At 36.0% G+C, this 23,009-nt stretch overlaps 1 protein-coding gene across 1 annotated transcript; it reads left to right on the forward strand.

The window, feature by feature from the left end:
- The first annotated feature begins 13,652 nt into the window (after positions 1-13,652).
- Positions 13,653-14,210, forward strand: LOC149223202 (uncharacterized). Its single transcript, XM_089387824.1, has one exon. The coding sequence runs from the start codon at positions 13,653-13,655 to the stop codon at positions 14,208-14,210; it is 558 nt and encodes a 185-aa protein (XP_089243950.1).
- Positions 14,211-23,009: the final 8,799 nt, after the last annotated feature.

The raw sequence follows: 23,009 nt of genomic DNA on the forward strand, positions 1-23,009 counted from the left end.
TAAATGAATGGTTATTGAATGCATGACCTAATAGATGTTATTGCAAATATTGTGAGAGGGCATTAGCCCTTCTTGGTAAACCTCAAATAAGTTTCATACCAGTCTATGTTCATATATGCATTGATGACCTATAGATTTCATATTCACCATGCGTTTGATGGAATGACTACCATGGTTAGACCAAGTTAGGTCAAGTCCTTGATTAATTTTTGTGTTAGAGGCTTTGTTTGTGTGTCATTTACTTTTCTCAAAATTTTCATCAATTTGGTAATGGTCTGGAGACTAGCCCTGAAAAAAGTGGCTTAGATCTTTCAGTTGCTGGCACAGAACTGGGTAAAAAAGACCGCAGTCTCTCCCTTGCAGGCTTATGCATGTGACTAGTGGATTACAATCAAATTTATGCAGTGTTATGCCAACGTCTGGGAGTCCAAATAAGTGAAAAAAGCAAGTTGACTCAGGGTTTGAGCACTTGGAAGGGTGGTTTAGCTCTTGGGGGTCCTATATCACCTGAGGGAAGTGAGTAAAGTCTTGTGTTGTCGACTTCATTTCCTTAAGGTGATATAGGAGGTTGAGTCATGTCATAGTAGCCCTCCGCCCCTGTTTACCACGATAGGCCGGTGAAAGTGGGCAGATGTGGGAGGTGGCATTACAGAATGGTATTAGAGCATGGTTCAACACTTGGACTGAATGGGTGGAATGTATTTGTCATGCATGCATGAAGGTTGTATATGTGTTTGATGTGTATGCATGGTGGTGGTCATTGTTACAGTTGTGTTGACATGTAGAAGTTTATCATGTTGTTGTTGGGATGTGTTTCTCATGAATGCATGTCGATTGTATATACATTTGTTATGCATGTTAGTGTTTATATGTTGTTACACATGCATTGTTATGGGTATGGTTGTCACACAAGAGGTCATGGTATGCAGTAGATATTGTCATGCACAATGTCTATATATTGTTATGATTATGATTATACATGTATCATGCTAATCTAGTTGATCTTGCAGACGAGATATACTCCCTTGAACTACATTGAGGTATGTTGGTTAATGGTTGTTATAAGCATTAGGGTTATGTACATGTCTGTCAATCTATGGTTGTTGTGGTTACATGTATGATAGATGCTAGTTGATTAGTGTGATCATATGGACATGCCTCAGATAATCTTGTATGATAGTGACTTGTTGTTATATGCACTGCGGTCATATGCATGATGATTATGGTCATTTCATTTAATATATTGATGTTATATGTATCGTATTAATCTGGATTGGCTTGTGCAGATGGATGTGGTTATGATACTCAGGTATGAGTCAATATATTTATGATATGTGTTGGGTGATTTAATGGTTAGTTAAATCCTTGTCATTTAATTTATCAACCCGTGGGTTTCGTAAACTTATGAGGTATACCTGTACTATATGTACTAGGTGGTTATCTTTAAAATTAGATTAATCTAATGAAATCTAAAACTAATTACAAAACAAATTAAATCAATCAAAATCAAAACAAATTGAGATAAAACATAAATAAATTGAAATCACACTTACATAAAGGAAATCACACTTGCGTGAAAGTAAATCACACCTATTGAAATGAAATCACACTTTCATAAAGTAAACCACACTTACTGAAAGTAAAAGCACACTTACATGAAATGGAAACACACTTGTTGAAAGTAAAATCGCACTTGCATGAAATGGAAACACACTTGCTGAAAGTAAAAACACACTTGCATGACAAGAAATGAAATAACAAATCTATACTATGTTACCAATGTACAAATATGTGCAAACTGTGGTTGATGGGGGGCCTCCATTCCTCAGCAAGCACACCAAACTACCATCACATATTCAAAGTAACAATATGCTGGAGAATCTTAGATTGAACTATTTTATTGATTAGAAGAATATAATACATAGATAGATAGATGGGTTCCTTTGAAGGATGCACCCCTATTTATACAAAAACTGAGGATGACTGATCAATAAATGCAGATCCCTCAAATCTCTCCTAAATCCACATTTATCTCATGTGGTTACAACCAATCTCCTAAAAATGTGAGATACATATCCTCTCATCCATGATTCTTCTCCTTTGAATATGCATAGATAATGATCCTCATCTTCTATAATTACTCCACAAATCTTCATGAGTTGGAACTTGAAATTCGAATTTGTAGTTAGGAGGCCAAGTAGGACCCTTCTAGAAGCTCCAAGTAGACTACAATATCACAAAACTTATACCACTTTCATGTATATATGAAAACATGTTAATTTTATAATATTTAATCACAAATTCACTTAAAATACTTAAAATAAATGACTTTGGAAAATATAATGCTAAACCCATATGATCATGAAAATGGTTACTTAATGTAGGGTTATGTAGTTACAGAGTTACGGAATGAGGGTAAAATGATGGACATTAAGGTGAAAGTGGATGACATTTTTGAGGCCCAACATACCCCCCAACTGAAGTTGTTGCATGTCCTCATGCAACTATTGCATTGATTCACTTAATCATAAGTTGATCTTCTTGAAATGTTTTTCTTCTATATGAGCTTTGGATTTGCATTGATTCTCTTTTAACTTTGCATTATCATATCATTTGATAGCTTTATTCTTTTTTTTTCAAAGTATACTTTGAAATCATTTGATTGCAACACCTTTTTTTATGGTTGGTTCTTGCGTGATAACCAATTTTTCTAGTATTGGTTCTTGTGCAACAATACTTAATTTATTTTGTTGCATCAAATTAATTTGAAGACATTTAGAATTATCATAGTTGTTGTCAGCCATTTAATGTGCTCATCAATTGATCATCACAAAACATATAAACTTTTGGAATCAAAATGCAATAATAGTTGATGTGGAAAATATGTTGGTTAGAATGAAATGAAATGTGACATGTGACATGAAATATGAATATCCCTTCCCCCCACCTATTAGTTTTTTTTTTTTTTTTACAAATGAGAAAGGGAATATGAATGAATATGAATGTGGTGAGGGATTTTCCAAAATCACAATTTTAACATTTAAGGAATTACATGATTGAAAATTAGAAAATTAGGTATCTTCACTTACCTAAAAAGTGGACAAGTTATGTATATAGAAGAGTGTGGTTGTTGCTGCTGGATCATGGAATATGAAGTAAAAGGATCTTATATGCTTCTTCTTTCCCTTGGTTGTATGAATTGAGGATGAGATTGGAATCTTTATTGCTAGCGATGCTGAATTGAGTCCTGTTGAAATCATGCAGTCTTCATTCGTTCCCGCTCAATGGAATAATTCTTATCTATGTGAATAAGTGTCGATGTCGAACATAGAAAAGAAATTGTTGGATTACTGGCCATTAATGAATGTCATTAACCAACACGAGACTACTCACCATTGATGTCAATGAGAGTCAAGATGCCTAAGTACATCTTACTAGGTACAAATAGATGTGTCGAAGTCAAGTCACCTAGAAGATCCAACAAACAGGGGACATTGATGTATTCCCACTATTTATTGGCGAGAGAGCTTGCCATTAAGGCATGCAAGCCTCAAGGTACTTGAAAGATCTCTAGTTTTGATCCCAGATGATGTGTCAGAGTTGATGGGTCAAAACTTGTTAGAAGGAAGGCCTTAATGAATCCTCCATCATCTAACACGAGTGTACAATAATAATTTGAAGGACTATGGATGAAAATTTTGCATTGGAGCAAGGTTTATTTGACATGAATGAAGAGGAAAATGGGGTGACTCAGCTTTGTAAGGGAGCTGAATGACTTTTATTTCTGGGTTAACAGTGAATGAAAATGAGGCAGGGAAGTATGACAATTGCGAAGGAAATGAGTTTTTGGTAGTAGGGAGATGGATAATTATGGATCGACTGTAGGCTTAAAATGAGTAGCGTTGGTAAAATTGGTATTTTGTTTAGTAGCAATGGTTCAATTATGAAGCACATTGAGGAGTTTCAAAGGTTTTGGATCCGGGTGAGGTGGTCTCAAGAAAATCCCAAGGGTTGGGGGTGGAGATGGTTTTCTCTGGGACCTTAATGGGTGGGTGGAGATAGGAAAATTACTCAAGGGATGGTGAAGGAATAGTGAGGCATCTAAGCTTAGTTTGGTTTTGTGATCTCGAGACTGGTTTAGGTGAGATCACAATAGTGTGAGGGTGGAGGTGGTTTAACCTCTGGATTCCCTTGGTTGTTTATGCATTGGTTTATCCCATGAGATCTAACATTCATGCTTGGAATATGGAACGTGGGTGATTGGCTGAAATAGATATTTGGTTCAACCCAATCTATGGTCAGGTGGTACGTGGAAGTCCCTGACTTTGCTGGCTTTTGCATATGATGGATAAGAGCTATTTCCCCTTGTAATTCATAAGTAATTATACTTTTTATTATGTGTCTTTAATGGTTGTTCTATCATTGTTATTTATTTGGTTATATGCTAGTTATAAGCATGGTTTTATGATAGATTCAAGTTATGGCTCTTATCATGTGTTGATTGATAAATGAATGGTTATTGAATTCATGACCTAATAGATGTTATTGCAAACTATTGTGAGAGGGCATTAGCCCTTCTTGGTAAACCTCAAATAAGTTTCATACCAGTCTATGTTCATATATGAATTAATAACCTATAGATTTCATATTCACCATGCATTTGACGGAATGACTACCATGGTTAGACCAATTTAGGTCAAGTCCTTGATTAATTTTTGTGTTAGAGGCTTTGTTTGTGTGTCATTTACTGTTCTCGAAAGTTTCATCAATTTTTGGGCAATGGTCTGGAGACTAGCCCTGAAAAAAGTGCCTTAGATCTCGCAGTTGCTGGCACAGAACTAGGTAAAAAATACGCAGTTGCTCCCTTGCATGCTTATGCATGTGACTGGAGGATTACAATCAAACTTAGGTAGTGTTATGCCAACGTCTGGGCATCCAAATAAGTGAAAAAAGCAAGTTGACTCAGGGTTTGGGCACCTGGAAGGGTGGTTTAGCTCTTGGGGGTGCTATAGCACCTAAGGGAAGTGAGTAAAGTCTTGGGTTGTCGACTCCATTTCCTTAAGGTGAACTAGGAGGTTGAGTCATGTCATAGTAGCCTTCCGCTCTTGTTTACCATGATAGGCCGGTGAAAGTGGGTAGATGTGGGAGGTGGCATTAGAGAATGGTATCATAGCATGGTTCAACACTTGGACTGAATGGGTAGAATGTATTTGTCATGCATGCATGAAGGTTGTACATGTGCTTGATGTGTATGCATGGTGGTGGCCATTGTTACAGTTGTGTTGACATGTAGAAGTTGATCATGTTATTGTTGGGATGTGTTTGTCATGAAAGCATGTTGGTTGTATATGCATTTGTTAATATGCATGTTAGTGTTTATATGTTGTTACACATGCATTGTTATGGGCATGGTTGTCACACAGGAGGTCATGGTATGTAGTAGATATTGTCATGCATGATGTCTATATATTGTTATGATTATGATTATACATGTATCATGCTAATCTAGTTGATCTTGCAGACGGGATATACTCCCCTGAACTACATTGAGGTATGTTGGTTAGTGGTTGTTATAAGCATTAGGGTTATGTACATGTCTATCAATCTATGTTTGTTGCGTTTACATGTATGATAGATGCTAATTGATCAGTGTGATCATATGGACATGCCTCAGATAATCCTGTATGATAGTAACTTGTTGTTATATGCACTGCGGTCATATGCATGATGATTATGGTCATTTCATTTAATATATTGATGTTATATGTATCGTATTAATTTGGATTGGCTTGTGCATACGGATATGGTTATGATATTCAGGTATGAGTCAATATATTTGTGATATGTGTTGGGTGATTTAATGGTTAGTTAAATCCTTGTCATTTAATTTGTCAACCCGTGGTTTTTGTAAACTTATGAGGTATACCTGTACTATATGTACTAGGTGATTATCTTTCATATTAGATTAATCTAATAAAATCTAAAACTAACTACAAAACAAATTAAATCAATCAAAACCAAACCAAATTGAGATCAAACATAAATAAATTGAAATCACAATTACATAAAGGAAATCAAACTTGCGTGAAAGTAAATCACACCTACTGAAATAAAATCACACTTGTATAAATTAAATCACACTTACTGAAAGTAAAAGAACACTTGCATGAAATGGAAACACACTTGCTGAAAGTAAAAGCACACTTGCATGAAATGGAAACACACTTGCTGAAAGTAAAAACACACTTGCATGAAAAGAAATGAAATAACAAAACTATATTATGTTACCAATGTACAAAGATGTGCAAATTGTGGTTGATGGGGGCCCTCCATTCCTCAGCAAGCACACCAAACTACCATCACATCTTCAAAGTAACAATATGCTAGAGAATCTTGGATTGAACTATTTTATTGATTGGAAGAATATAATACATAGATAGATAGATGGGTTCCTTTGAAGGATGCACCCCTATTTATACAAAAACTGAGGATGACTGATCAATAAATGCAGATCCCTCAAATCTCTCCTAAATCCACATTTATCTCATGTGGTTACAATCAATCTCCAAAAAATGTGAGATACATATCCTCTCAAAATCCTCTCATCCATGATTCTTCTCCTTTGAATATGCATAGATAATGATCCTCATCTTCTATAATTACTCCACAAATCTTCATGAGTTGGAACTTGAAATTTGAATTTGTAGTTAGGAGGCCAAGTAGGACCCTTCTAGAAGCTCCAAGTAGGCCTACAATATCAAAAAACTTAGACCACTTTCACGTATATATGAAAACATGTTAATTTTATAAAATTTAATCACAATTCACTTAAAATACTTAAATAAATGACTTTGGAAAATATAATGTTAAACCCATATGATCATGAAAATGGTTACTTAATGTAGGGTTATGTAGTTACAGAGTTACAGAATGAGGGTAAAATGATGGACATTAAGGTGAAAGAGGATGACATTTTTGAGGCCCAAAATACCCCCCAATTGAAGTTGTTACATGTCCTCATGCAACTATTGCATTGATTCACTTAATCATAAGTTGATATTCTTGAAATGTTTTTCTTCTATATGAGCTTTGGCTTTGTATTGATTCTCTTTTAACTTTGCATTATCATATCATTTGATAACTTTATTATTATTTTTTTTGCAAAGTATACTTTGAAATCATTTGATTGCAACATATTTTTTATGGTTGGTTCTTGTGTGACAACCAAAATTTTTTAGTATTGGTTCTTGTGTAACAATACTTATTTTATTTTGTTGCATCAAATTACTTTGAAGACATTTAGAATTCCCATAGTTGTTGTCAGCCATTTAATGTGCTCATCAATTGATCATCGCAAAACATATAAACTTTTGGAATCAAAATGCAATAATAGTTGATTTGGAAAATATGTTGGTTAGGATGAAATGAAATGTGACATGCGACATGTGACATGAAATATGAATATCCCTTCCCCCCAACTAAAGGTGTTTTCAGTTTTCTTGCAAATGAGAAAGGGAATATGAATGAATATGAATGTGGTGAGGGATTTTCCAAAATCACAATTTTAGCATTTAAGGAATTACATGATTAAAAATTAGAAAATTACATACCTTCACTTACCTGAAAAGTGGACAAGTTATGTATATAGAAGAGTGTGGTTGTCGCTGCTGGATCATGGAATATAAAGTAAAAGGATATGAGTTGAGGAGGAGATTGGAATCTTTATTGCTACGGATGCTGAATTGAGTCCTGCTGAAATCATGTTGTCTTCATTCGTTCCCGCTCGATGGAATAATTCTTATCTATGTGAATAGGTGTCGATGTCGAACATAGAAAAGAAATTGTTAGATTACTGGCCATTAATGAATGCCATTAACCAACACGAGACTACTCACCATTGATGTCAATGAGAGTCAAGATGCCTAAATACATCTTACTATCTACAAATAGATGTGTCGAAGTCGAGTCATCTAGAAGATCTGACAAACAAGGGACATTGATGTATTCCCACTATTTATTAGCGAGAGAGCTTTCCATTAACGCATGCAAGCCTCAAGGTACTTGAAATATCTCTAGTTTTGATCCCAGATGATGTGTCAGAGTCAATGGGTCAAAACTTGTTAGAAGGAAGGCCTTAATGAATCCTCCATCATCTAACATGAGTGTAAAATAATAATTTGAAGGAATATGGATGAAAATTTTGCATTGGAGCAAGGTTTATTTGACATGAATGAAGAGGAAAATGGGGTGACTCAGATTTGTAAGGGAGCTGAATGACTTTTATTTCTGGGTTAACAATGAATGAAAATGAGGCAGGGAAGTATGACAATTGCGAAAGAAATGAGTTTTTGGTAGTAGGGAGATGGAATCATCATTATGGATCGATTGTAGGCTTAAAATGACTAGAGTTGGTAAAATTGATATTTTGTTTAGTAGCAATGGTGTAATGGGTCTGGTTTGGCATGAAATGATCATGCTATTCTCAAAGAAACTTGGTCTTCTTGTGCATATAGTGATCTTCTTTCATGTCCTGGAACTTGCAAAAACTTAGCATTTTTTTCTGCAATAGAATGTAAGTCTATCGAGAGAGAGAGGTGATTAGTCTCTCTTCATCTGATATATACACAAAAAACTCAAAAATAGTACTAATAAAATAAATTCAAGAAAAATTAAATGCATTTTTACCTATTTCTTACCAATTTTGAGCTTGAGACCTCTTCTCCATACACTTAATGTTTCGATAATAGATCATAAACCAATTTTTCATAAGCTACTGAATTGTGTCGATTCTACAACTACCAAAAACATAGATCGTTGCACTACCTTGCCACTTTTATAACCTACAATTAGACTCAAATGGTGGGTTTTTTAATTATTGCAATTAGATTTTTAATATTTGCAAGGTTTTTATGCATGTTGAAGTCTGTAACTATGTTTTTCCTTTTTATTTAGCGCTCCACCCATGTCCATGATCCAATGGATCAAGATAATGCTCAAAATTAAAAATTATTAGATCAGCTTGAAACCAACTCCAAAGTGTATATCTCGTCGTTATGAATCCAACGCGCTTTGTTCCATTGAAATCCAACTTTGGATGCTCCTAAATCGTGTCCTGATCGTTTTATGAAACAACTAAAAAAATGAAATTTTGAGTTTGCAGGTACGCCCAGTTAGTAGTCTGTATGTTGACATGGAAAGTTCACTGTGCAAGTTGACTATTCCTCATCGGCCAATGCAAGGTTGAAACTTGTCATTGGTTGGTTGGTTGAAATGTGGCAAGTTTATGTTGGTCAACAGGTGGTTGAGATGGCCCAACGAAGAAGTGCCACATGGACCAACCATTGGTTGCCACATGGCATCCTCATGGTGGCCAAAACTAGATGGAAGGTCAAATGGCCTCTATGAGAGTTGACACTGTGACCTCATGCCTACTAACTAAACAATTTACCAACCATGCTACCATGTTTGATGTGAAATGTAACCCAAAATTTATGTTTTAAGTTTAAAAAGTGTGCCTTTTTAGAGAGGGGGTCGGGGTTAAGCCCTAGCCCTTTGTCATATGCGACTCAATATGACCACGGGTGCGAACATTGAAAGTGGTTTTAATCATCCTAAAAATTCACCCGCCAGTCGGGAAGGCTGGATTCACGCGTTGTTCCCGATTTTCGGGCACACCGATCACGTTTTGGTCAATTTGTAGGCTCATTAACAACAGAATTGGGTAGAATCTTAAAATAGTCATATCTTTCTCAATTTTTAACCAAATGAGGTGAAAAAAGAGTCAAAACAGGGGTTTTCGATAGTGCTGGATCCATTGGAGGCATCAGTTTGGTTGTTTGAGCTTTATAAAGGTCTGTAATTGTACTTTTTATTGTGAATTTAGATTTCTTTTCCAATTTTTATTGCAAAATTCTAAAACTAACTTTGTTCAATTGTCTTTTCTGATCTTCTAGATCACAGAGAGCACAAGAAGAGAGCATACTCAACAATATTGAAGCTATTTATTCAATTGGAATGTGAAATTTAAAAGACAAAACACAAGGATTTCATATATAAATTCAGATCGTGGCTCTCAAAACTCTATCTATTCTTGTAATACCCTTTGTTGTGTTGGGTTGTGTTATATTTTTTCGATGACTAGCTGCCCTAGTTAACCAGGGGGTTAGAGGGGGTGCGGAGCCCCCCCTTCATTGCGCTGATTGCGTAGCGGGGGGGTGACAAGGGGGTTTGAGGGGGGAAGGTAGCCCCCCTCTATAGAGTCCAAGGCAGTGCACCGGGGATTTTTTTTATTTTGGACCCTATATTAGGTGGGCGAACCTACCTATGGTTTTGTGCATGGTTTTCACACATGGTTTTGGGCGCAATAGTTTTTGGTCCATGGTATTGGATGCTTCGGCATGTATATATATGTACTATAACATTAAAAGGAACATAATGAAAAATCAATCTGGTAGTCCCGGTTTTGGGATCTAGGGAAAAATATCTGTGTATATGTGTTTTATGTGTTATGCTCTCGCATTGTTTATTTTCTGTGTTTTAAAAATTCGTACGCAGGTAATTTCTGTACGGGGTTAAAACCTACATGTTGCACAATATTTACTTTTGTTTTTACCAAGTTTTACATATAACCTAGAAACTTTTAATTTTACTTAACATAGTTGTTAATAAGTTAAGATTGGAAAAGCCAGAACATCATGATATTTTGTTTAAACAAACTGCACAGTGTTTAATTAAGGAAAACTGAATGGAAACAATTACAATAACTCCTTGAATAGTTAGAAACAGTTGTCATCTCTCTTCCCCAAAAGGAGGGGAAAAGAAGAAGGAAGGGCTGCATGAATTTTCCTCGAGTTGGGCAGGAATAACCAGTGGGAAAACAAAACTATGGAAAATAATTGAATTGGTGTGTGACTTGAGGTTGGACAATAGCCCCGAAGCCCAAGATACTAGACTGTGTTAAGTCTAGTGATTGTCAGGAGCAGGAAGTGCCCGGAGGGGGACACTGGACGTGATTTCCAGGTCCATGGTTGGGTGGTGCGACCTTCCAAAAAGAATATTATTTGCACAGTGCTAAAATAATCAGAAACAAATAAGTAACCAAACTCTGTGCTTATTATTGACAGCTGGAAAAATATATTTAGTTAGGAACAGATGTTTAAGTATATCAGTATTCTCTACTATCTTTAGGATAGATAATTACTGTTATGATTAACCTTTCCATATATTATGCTATATTTATCATAGAAAGGTTTTAATACATTCTTCTTTCCTAGCATTATATTATGGGTAAAGTAAATACAGGGTTACGATTCCTAAGTCTGATGAAGATAAGGCAATGTCATTGACATATGTAGGAATGATACTGACTCTGTTAATATTGACATATATATATATAATTGAAAAATGTAATTAACTATCCACAACAATACATAACCATAGAACAATACTATCTATAATTATAGAAAAGAAAGTATAAAACCCGACCATGAAGTATAAATTCATTCTAGTTTTTAAAAACGAGAAATTCTGTTCATTATAATTATGAGATTATGAACTTACGTCCAACTTCCCTATTATTTACCAGAACATTTGCTATCGAAGTAGAGTATTTAAAACATAATGCGTTTGACTAAGAAAACCATCAAAGAATATAAATATTAACAAAATTTCCAAACGTATGAACTCACGAGTTCTTCCAGCTAAAATGTTAATGCAAATAAATTACTATATATATACAAAACTGAGAAAAGCAGTAAGGACTGTTTCCAACCTCTTCCCATTCTGAAGAAAAGACCGAGACTCAACGAGTCGTAACAACAATATCAAAATAAACCTTCAAAATTGGTACAATTTAAATGCGAATCAGAGCATCTTTAGGTCACGCAATGTATGCCATAAAACTCATTTACTGTAAAAAATAAGGAGTTATACAATAAGGTAACACACAACCAAACTACGGATCAAAAGAGTTTGGGTTTGGCCATGCCGAAAGCCAGCAAACCCTCCCACCATCTAAACTATACAAACCCTTAATTAATCTAGTCATGATACAACAACTAAGTATGAATGCCCAGATAAATGTCATTGGGGTTCTTAATAGACCAACCTGGAAGCATAACAGAAGGCACGTTGTTAGGCTACCATGTACAGTTATGTTCCAAGAGTGTTTCTGCTCCAATAGCAAGGACAAAGGGTTATTGGTGAAACCCACCAGAGGGTTAGAACTCTAGATTCATAACCTTTCACAACTATATAAATACAAATCATTAACTCTAGCTTACCTGAAGAGAATCATTCTGGTTGAGGAAGGTGTGAAGACCTAATAAAACAAATGGAAGTGTTAAACCAATACCCAAAACAAAAGGAATACCCCAAGTACTTAATCCATAGTAAATGGCAAACCTAAAGTTCTCTCGTAGAAGACCGCCCTCGTACTGGCACCTTGACCGAGGGAAGAAACGAGACAATCTCCGCAGAACATACCTACAACATCCTTTCATCGCCGGATGCCATTCATGGTAAAGGAGGAAAAGAGAAAAGACAACTAAGGATTAGATGATAAACTTACCTTATCACCAGAAGCTCACCTGAAGACGGCAAGTTGTGAAGCTCTGAGTCGACAATTTGCCCCTGTTGGCTGAAAGGATTCGTGGATAAAACCTTAGCATCCATTACCGTTCACAACAAGTTGCAGAGCTTCGAAACCATTAGTGTTGTAAGCAGAATGAAAATAACACCCAGCTGAAAAGCAATGAAATGTTAGGGTTAATAAGGGAAAGTTCTAGAGCTGTTGGATCCACCTACCATGGATTCGACGATGAATGGGTCCTGCATTCAATGCCTGAGCTCTTTGGTAGTAGGCTGAACCTTGAGATTAATCTGAAACCCTTGTGACAAGCGGGAGAACCATCACAGCTCTCAAGGTGATGCCAGGTGGAATCAAGCCAATGCAGCACGTAATCAATCGTACAAGCTAGATCTGAGTGATAATATTCCAAACTCATCGATAATCCCAATCACATATCTATGTTCACATTATAGATGAAACATATAAGATTTAACACTAAAGTTATAGATTGAGTAACAATTGTTTATATATGTATATTCAAATATTTTTTTTATATATATTAAGATGTGTTACAAATGGTATCAAAGCCAAGTTTCGCACACTGAGTCTTCTGGGTTAAATATTACACAGAAAATTAAGTGCTAGAATAATTATAATTATGCAATAAACAACTGCACTGGTAAATGTGAACACAAAGACAGAAATCAACACCAACACACAGACATGCAGAGGAGCCCCGAGTTATCAAATCCACCGGAGGTGCCTTACGTAAAGGCCAATCTGGATATATGGATACAACTGGGGGAGGAGTCTCGGCAAGCTAATGTTGTCCTACTAGAAACAATACATCAGCTGCGTACATAAGGTCAGATAATGAACGCATGAGGTAGGAGCAAGAAAAGATTCTCAAGAGTTTGTCCGACCGATAGAATTAGCAAGGGCTAGACCCCAGCACGGAGGAAAAAGAAAGAACACTAATAGCCCATCATGGTGAGGAAATGCAGAATCAGTAGAGGGACATAAGGAGGATGAAGAAGGGTGTTCAGATAACGTTTCAGACCAATGAAAAACCAAAAAATAGAATATGGAATTACAGGGTGAGTTTAAAAAAATAAAGCCATCACTGTTCAAAGGAGAATCTGAGGAGGCAACCGGAGCATGGCTAATTGACATGGGAAAATATTTCCAGATTTATAAATATACTAACAAACTCAAAGCACGATTGGCAGTTTACCAGTTACGGGGAAAGGCCACTCTCTGGTGGGAAGAAATCAAAACAGTGAGAAAGATTGATGAAGAACAAGTGACGTGGCAAGAATTCCAAAAACATTTTAAGGATAAATACTTGACTGAGCATTATTATGACGAAAAAGCAAAGGAGTTCCATGAGCTAAGGTTGGGGACCTTGACTATGGACGAATATGTGAAGCGGTTCACCTCCTTGTTACGATATGTCCCATACATGCAGGAGGAAAAAGAAAAAATTCAGCGGTTTATTAGCAGTCTACCTAATTTTATGAAGGAAAAGTTGGAATTTGACTATCCTAGATCGATGGACGATGTGGTGCGAAAATCCCGTATCTATTACCAACAGATAAAACAAAAAATTGATTACCCAAAGGAGCTTCAGGCAGAAGAATGAGGAATCTACCCCCAAACAGACAGCAGAAAGTAGGAAATGGTCGGAATAATCAATAGAGAACCTTTGGAAAATTTACCAAGAATCCGCCCAAGTTTCCAGCATACCCCAAAAGCAAACAGACAGAGGGAATTAATAAGCCTACAACTGATCAACTACCAAATCCACCTCTGCAATGCTGGGGATGTGGGGAATCTCACTATTATAAGAATTGCCCACACAAGGCTCGAACATAACAACTTTCCAATATGCAAGAAGCCTCCACAGTTGGAGATATAGCAAGGAGTATGCCCAGAATTAATGCCGCTTTAGATGACCATCAAGCAGAATACTAGCCCACCATGATCAAGTGTGAAGGTACGATTGTTGATCAACCTATTTCTGTTTTATTTGATCCGGGTGCTAGCCTAAGTTATATTAGTCCCAAGGTGGTAGAAAAATGTCAGCTGCCAAGCAGCAAATTTAAGAAATCTTGGCTAGTTCAACTAGCCACCGGAGCTAAGAGAAAGGTTTCTGCTAAAATAGAAAACTGCCCGATCGCAGTTTCAAGGTAGCTCATTCATGTTAATCTAAATATATTTCCCTTAGGTTCCTACAATGTATTAATAGGAATGGGCTCGTTAGAAGGACATTGGTCCTTAGTGGATTGTAAAGAGAAATTTTTGAACTACCTTACAGAGTCGGGGCATTAGAAAAGGCTGCCAGATTTACGTTGTCCAAGTAGGATACTCTAATGACAGAAACAAGATGACTTCATTAGAAAATATTCCTGTAATTCAAGATTTTGTGGATGTATTTCCTGAAACTATTCTTGTGTTACCCCCTAGACGTGATATCGATTTTACCATCGAACTCATACCTGGAGAAGCTCCTTACCGCATGAGCGTCCCTGAGTTAACAGAACTCAAAATGCAGCTTTAGGAACTTTTAGACAAAGGGTACATTCGCCCTAGTGTATCACCATGGGGAGCCCCTGTGCTATTTGTTCGAAAGAAGGATGGGACTTTAAGATTATGCATCGACTATCGTCAGCTAAACAAACTTACTGTCAAAAATAGATATCCTTTACCTCATATTGACGACTTATTTGATTAAGTGTAGGGGGCTAGCGTATTCTCTAAGATTGATCTAAGATCCGATTCCACCAGATCCAAATAAAGGATGAGGACATTTGTAAAACTGCCTTCCGAACTCACTACAGTCATTACGAGTTTGTAGTACTGCCTTTCGGCCTTACCAACGCCCTAGCCACATTCATGAGCCTAATGCACAGCATATTTCAGCCTTTCCTAGATAAATTTGTGTTGATTTTTATTGACGATATATTAATTTATTCAAAAAATTAGGAAGAGCACAAAAAGCACTTAAGAATAGTTTTGCAGATTTTGCGAGACAATCAGATGTATGCTAAGTATAGCAAGTGTGATTTTTACAAGGACAAGATTCAGTACTTGGGCCATGTTATATCAGCTGAGGGTATAGTGGTAGATCTAGAGAAGATCAAAACTATAATGGAATGGACAGCCTTGAAAAATGTTGCAGATATTAGATATTTTTTGGGCCTGGCAGGTTATTACCACCAATTCATTATTTTTTTTTTAAAGATAGCCTTTCCTATGACCTCGCTATAGAAAAAGGGGCATGCCTTTTGTTGGAAAATGGAATGCCAACAAAGTTTTGAGCAGTTGAAGCAATTGCTTACCACTGCACCAATGTTAAAGGTAGCAGATCCAGAAAAATCATTCGTAGTATGCACAGATGCAAGTAAGGAAGGGGTCGGTGGAGTATTAACTCAAGAAGGAAAGGTCATAGCGTATGAATCACGTAAATTGAAATACTATGAGCAGCGGTACTCTACTTACGATCTAGAGTTAACAGCAGTTGTGCACACACTTAAAATGTGGCAGCACTACCTTCTAGGAAAGAAATTTCTGTTGTTAACCGATCATAGCAGTTCAATTTTTTTTTAATCAGTCAAGTTTAAATGCCGGCAGGCCAGGTGGACCGCATTTTTGAACAAATTCAACTTCGATATGAAGCACCTTAAAGGAAAATAAAATCGAGTGGCTGACGCATTAAGCAGGAAAATGCATTGCATCTATGAAATACAACTCAGTCAAATACAATCTAACCTTCTTGAAATTATCAAGGAAGCATCCCTCAAGGACCCTGAATACACTTTTCTTTTGCAGCAAGCAGCAGAGGATTGGAAAAAGGGAAAACAATTTGACTATGATATAACTTCTGATGAATTGTTAACATTCGGAAACATAATTTATATTCCCAATCGAAATTCTGTCAAGTAATTATTACTGGATGAATATCACAGGAAGCCTTATGCTGCTCACCTAGGATACCATAAAATTTTGACAGTTATCCGTAAAATTTATTTCTGGCCAGTTTTAAGAAAGGATGTTGCGGAATACTTATCAAAGTGTTTGGAGTGTCAGTTGGTGAAGGAAAAGCATCAGCATCCCACTGGTCTATTGCAACAATTACCCATTCCCAAATAGAAATGGGAAACAATCACTCTAGATTTTATTACTGGACTACCCCGCACCAAAAAGTAGCATGACTCAATTATGGTGGTAGTGGACAGGTTAATCAAAACAACCCATTTTGTACTTGTGAAATCCACCTACAAGATTGTAGAAATCGCAGACATGTTCATGAGGGAAATCTTCCGATTAAATGGAATACCCCAGGTAGTAATTGCTGATGGATATAAAATTTACATCCACATTTTGGAAAACCCTCTTCATTGGATTGGGTACCCAGATTCAATTTAGTACTGCCTACCATTCGTAAACAGATGGCCAAACAGAATGAATGAATCAAGTCCTGGAAGATATGTTAAGGATGTTCGTTATGCAACAACCACACAAGTGGGAGGACTACCTCCATTTAGTGGAGTTCGCGTATAACAATGGCCATCACGAATCTTTGGGCATGAGCCCTTTTGAGGTATTGTATGGAAGGAAGTGTCGGGTACCCACAGACTGAAATAACCTGGTTAATAAGTTAGCATTGGGTCTTGATATGTTAGCTGAAATGGAGGCCACAATGAAAAAGGTTCGCCAGAACTTAAAGGCCGCTCAGGATAGGCAAAAGATTTATGCTGATAAAAAGAGGACTCATAAAAAATTCCAGTTAGGGGATCATGTATACTTAAAAGTTAAACCCCAAAAAAGCACCTTACAGTGGAAGGGTTGCGCCAAGTTGGCACCCTGGTATTGTGGACCATTCCAAATATTGGAACGAATTGGACCAGTGGCATTAAAATTAGCACTCCCCGACCACATCCAAGTTCACAATGTTCTCCATGTGTCCTTGCTAAAAAAATATGTATACAACCCTCAACATATAATTAAGTGGGAAAATATACAGGTAATAAAACAAATGAATATGTGACATTAAAATTGATGTTTGGTGCAATTCTAACAGCTAATTGTAAATTGTGCAGGTCGAGCCCGAGGGAGAGTTCCTGGCAGAGCTTCTTCGTATTCTAGATTGGAGAGAAACCACCTTACGGAAGTGAACCATCCACCAGGTTAAAGTGCAATGTAAGCACTTTGGACCGGAGGAGGCCACTTGGGAAGAAGAGGAGATCATGCTGCAGGCCTATTCAACATTATTTTCTTAAAAGAACACCGGGGACGATGTTCCTCATAAAGGGGGAGAGCTGTAACACCCTTTGTTGCACAATATTTACTTTTGTTTTTACCAAGTTTTACGCAGAACTTAGAAACTTTTAATTTTACTTAACATAGTTGTTAAGAAGTTAAGGCTGGAAAAGCCAAAACATCATGATTTTTTGTTTAAAGAAATTGAACAGTGTTTAATTAAGGAAAACTGAATGGAAACAATTACAATAACTCGTTGAACAGTTAGAAAAAATTGCCATCTCTCTTCCGCAAAAGGAGGGGGAAAGAAGCCAGAAGGGTTGCTTGAATTTTCCTTGAGATGGGCAGGAATAACCAGTGGGAAAACAAAACTATGGAAAACAATCGAATTGGTGTGTGACTTGAGGCTGGACAATAGTCCTGAAGCCCAAGATACCAGACTGTGTTAATTCTAGTGACTGTCAGGAGTAGGAAGTGCTTGGAGGGCGACACTTGACAAGATTTCTAGGTCCATGGTTGGGTGGTGAGACCTTCCAGAAAGAATATTATTTGCACAGTGCTAAAATAATCAGAAACAAATAAGTAACCAAACTCTGTGCTTATTATTGATAGCTGGAAAAATATATTTAGTTAGGAACATATGTTTAAGTCTATCAGTATTCTCTACTGTCTTTAGGATAGATAATTATTGTTATGATTAACCTTTCCGTATATTTTGTTATATCTATCATAGAAAGGTTTTAATACATTCTTCTTTCCTAGCATTATATTACGGGTAAAGTAAATATACGGTTACAATTCCTAAGTCTGATGAAGATAAGGTTGTGTCATTGACAAATGCAGGAACGATACAGACTCTGTTAATATGGACATATATATAGAACTGAAAATTGTAATTAACAGTCCACAACAATACATAACCATAGAACAATACTGTTTATAATTATAGCAAAGAAAGTATAAAACCCGGCCATGAAGTATAAATTCATTTGAGTTTTTAAAAACGAGAAATTATGTTTATTATAATTATGAGATTATGAGCTTAGGTTAGACTTGCCTATTATTTACCAAAACATCTGCTATCGATGTAGAGAATTTAAAACATAATGTGTTTGACTAAGAAAACCATCAAAGAATATAAATACTAACAAAATTTCCAAACACATGAACAACTTTCAGTGTGAACTCACGGGTTCTTCTAGCTAAAATGTTAACGCAAATAAATGACTATATATATACAAAACTGAGAAAAGCGGTAAGGACCGTTTACAACCTCTGCCCATTCCGAAGAAAAGGCCGAGACTCAACGAGTCGTAACAACAATATCAAAATAAACCTTCGGAAGTGGTACAATTTAAATGTGAATTAGAGCATCTTTAGGTCAGGCAGTGTATTTCATAAAACTCATTTACAATAAAAAATAAGGAGTTATATAATAAGGTAACACACAACCAAACTACGGATCAAAAGAAAATTACAGCCAGTCTAGGCCTCATGATATTAATGCAGCTAAAAAGGATAGGAACCACTGGTAATGCAGTGAGGGCTTGGCAGTGTCAAATGCTAGCAAACCCTCCCACCATCTAAAATGTACAAACCCTGAATTAATATAGACATTATACAACAGCTAAGTATGAATACCCAGATCAATGTCGTAGGTGTTCTTAACAGAATAACCTGGAGGCATAGCATAAGGCATGATGTTACACTACCATGTACAGTTATGTTCCAAGAGTGTTTCTACTCCAATAGAAAGGATAGAGGGTTACCGACGAGACCCACCAGAGGGTTAGAACTCTGGATTCATAACCTTTCACAACTATATAAATACAAATGATTAACTCTAACTTACTTGAAGAGAATTGTTCTGGTTGAGGAAGGTCCGAAGACCTAATAAAACAAATGGAAGCATTAAACCAATACCCAAAACAAAAATAATACCTCAACTAGTTAATCCACAGTAAAGGGCAAACCTAAGGCTCTCTCGCAGAAGACCGTCCTCATACTAGCACCTTGACCGAGGGAAGAAACGAGACAATCTCCGTGGAGAATACTTGAAACATCCTTCCGTCACCGTATGCCATTCATGGTAAAGGAGGAAAAGAGAAAAAACAGCTAAGGATTAGCTAATAACCTTACCTTATCATCAAAAGCTCGCTTGAAGGCGACAGGTTGTGAAGCTCTGAGCTGACTATTTTCCCCTGTTGGCCGAAAGGATTCGCAGATAAAACCTTAGCATCCATTACTGTTCACAACGAGTTGCAAAGCTTCGAAACCATTAGCACCGTAAGCAGAATGAAAATAACACCCAGCTGAAAAGCAATGAAATTTTAGGGTTAACAAGGGAAAGGTCTAGAGCCGTTGGATCCACCTACCATGGATTTGGCGGTGAATGGGTCCTGCATTCAATGCCCGAGCTCTTTGGCAGTAGGTCGGACCTCGACATTAATCTGAAACCCTTGTGACAAGCGGGAGAACCATCACAGCTCTTGAGGTGATGCCAGGTGGAGTCAAGCCAATGCAGCACGTAATCAATCGTACAAGCTAGATCCGAGTGATAATATTCCACACTCATCGATAATCCCAATCACATATCTATGTTCACATTATAGATGAAACATATAAGATTTAACGCTAAAGTTATAGATTGAGTAACAATTGTTTATATCTATATATTCAAAGAATTTTTTTATATATAGTAAGATGTGTTACAATACTCCTCTTTGCCTTCTCTTTCTTCAACCTCCTGAAAATTATTAATGAGATGGGTAGCTCTTAGTGCACCACCAATAAAACAAAATTGAAAACAAAATGAAATCTAACATTTAAAAAAAAAAAAAACTTAAAGACATCACATATTCTACTCTACTGGAAATAAAAGAATTGATCAAGTGTATGAATATTTCTAGTGTAACCATGTGCGTAACAAGATCAAAAATATATTAATTCTAAGGTTAGAAAAATGTAAATTAAAAATAATTAAAGCATGAAATATCAGTTGCTTAGATAATTCGATTAGGAAGTAAAGAAAGAAGAACATTTTTAATCGCCTATGAATTGCTCCAACTAGTAGATAATTCCTATTGCACACACATATTAGTACAAAAAAAATTGAATTTTTTTTAAAATTTAATATGCAAAATGATTTTAACATGATTTTAATCATGAAACTAAAAATGAATGCAACTATAATGAGTTTTGTAAACCTCAAAATAAACATCTATGTATACCTCCCTGGCAACAACGCCAAAATGTTGGGTGATTTAATGGTTAGTTAAATCCATGTCATTTAATTTGTCAACCCCAGGGTTTCATAAACTGATGAGGTATACCTGTACTATATGTACTAGGTGGTTATTTTTCATATTAGATTAATCTAATGCAATCTAAAACTAATTACAAAACAAATTAAATCAATCAAAACCAAACCAAATTGAAATCAAACATAAATAAATTGAAATCACACTTACATAAAGGAAATCACACTTGCTTGAAAGTAAATCACACCTACTGAAGTGAAATCACACTTGCATAAAGTAAATTACACTTACTAAAAGTAAAAGCACACTTGCATGAAATGGAAACACACTTGCTGAAAGTAAAAACACACTTGAATAAAATGGAAACACACACGTTGAAAGTAAAAACACACTTGCATGAAAAGAAATGAAATAACAAAACTATATTATGTTACCAATGTACAAAGATGTGCAAACTATGGTTGATGGGGGCCCTCCATTCCTCAGCAAGCACACCAAACTACCATCACATCTTCAAAGTAACAATATGTTGGAAAATCTTGGATTGAACTATTTTATTAATTGGAAGAATAAAATACATAGATAGATAGATGGGTTCCTTTGAAGGATGCACCCCTATTTATACAAAAATTGAGGATGAATGATCAATAAATGCAGATCCCTCGAATCTCTCTAAATCCACCTTTATCTCATGTGGTTACAACCAATCTCCTAAAAATGTGAGATACATATCCTCTCAAAATCCTCTCATCCATGATTCTTCTCCTTTGAATATGCATAGATAATGATCCTCATATTCTATAATTACTCCACAAATATTCATGAATTGGAACTTGAAATTCGAATTTGTAGTTAGGAGGCCAAGTAGGACCCTTCTAGAAGCTCCAAGTAGGCCTACAATATCACAAAACTTATACCACTTTCATGTATATATGAAAACATGTTAATTTTATAATATTTAATCACAAATTCATTTAAAATATTTAAAATAAATGTCTTTGGAAAATATAATGCTAAACTCATATGATCATGAAAGTGGTTACTTAATGTAGGGTTATGAAGTTACATAGTTACAAAATAAGGGTAAAATGATGGACATTAAAGTGAAAGTGGATGACATTTTTGAGGCCCAACAATATGTGTCACACTAATTTGGATTGACTTGTGCAGATGTGATATCCTACCCTGAGATACATTGAGGTATGAGTTTGATTATGTTGTCTATGTGGTGTTTAAGTGTTTGACTATGTCGTCTATTTGGTGTTTGAGCATTTGATTATTTCGTCTATTTAGTGTTTGAGTGTTTGGTGTCTATTATGTTGTTTATCTGTTGTTTGAATGTTTGATTAATTGCACGATATGAGTATCTGTCTATAAGATTGCATGAAATATGACCTTGTTTAATATGGTTGTACTAACACATTATGTGTTGAGACAACTGATATATACTTGAGTGTAAGTGGGTGCTAGCTGTAGTATTATGACTTATGATTGTGAGTTTCTTGTTTATTATGACATTGTTGTTAGCCTTGGTAAAGGTTTATTTCAATTAATAGACATGATGTCTTGACCTTTGGAACATGTGAATAACGTCTGAACATTTTCAAGGAAACATGCTTGAAATCAGCATGAAAAGGTAACAATTGATTTGTTTATATAACTAATAGTTGGGTGATGTGATAGGACATAATTAGACTCAACTACAACAAGGTAAAATGTGAAAGAAAGGAACTAGGTGATAATTCCTCTGGCTATGTTTGGAAACCACAATTCCAAATGAAGGAGTGCTTCACATGCATACAAGAAGTTTTCTTAACCTTGATTTTGTGTGACACTATGTGGATATGTGTTATATTCATGAACATGTATTTGATAGGTATAACAACTAGCTTCCAATTATAGTTGGAGTAGTCAAGGGA

Source organism: Pinus tabuliformis, chromosome Q (genome assembly GCF_031772625.1).
Source record: "Pinus tabuliformis cultivar Carrire ecotype Pingquan chromosome Q, CPIR1, whole genome shotgun sequence".
Classification (NCBI taxonomy): domain Eukaryota; kingdom Viridiplantae; phylum Streptophyta; class Pinopsida; order Pinales; family Pinaceae; genus Pinus; species Pinus tabuliformis.

Excerpts from the sequence above, each read along its gene's own strand:
- LOC149223202 (XM_089387824.1), top strand. The coding sequence starts at position 13,653 with ATGGAATTACAGGGTGAGTTTAAAAAAATAAAGCCATCACTGTTCAAA.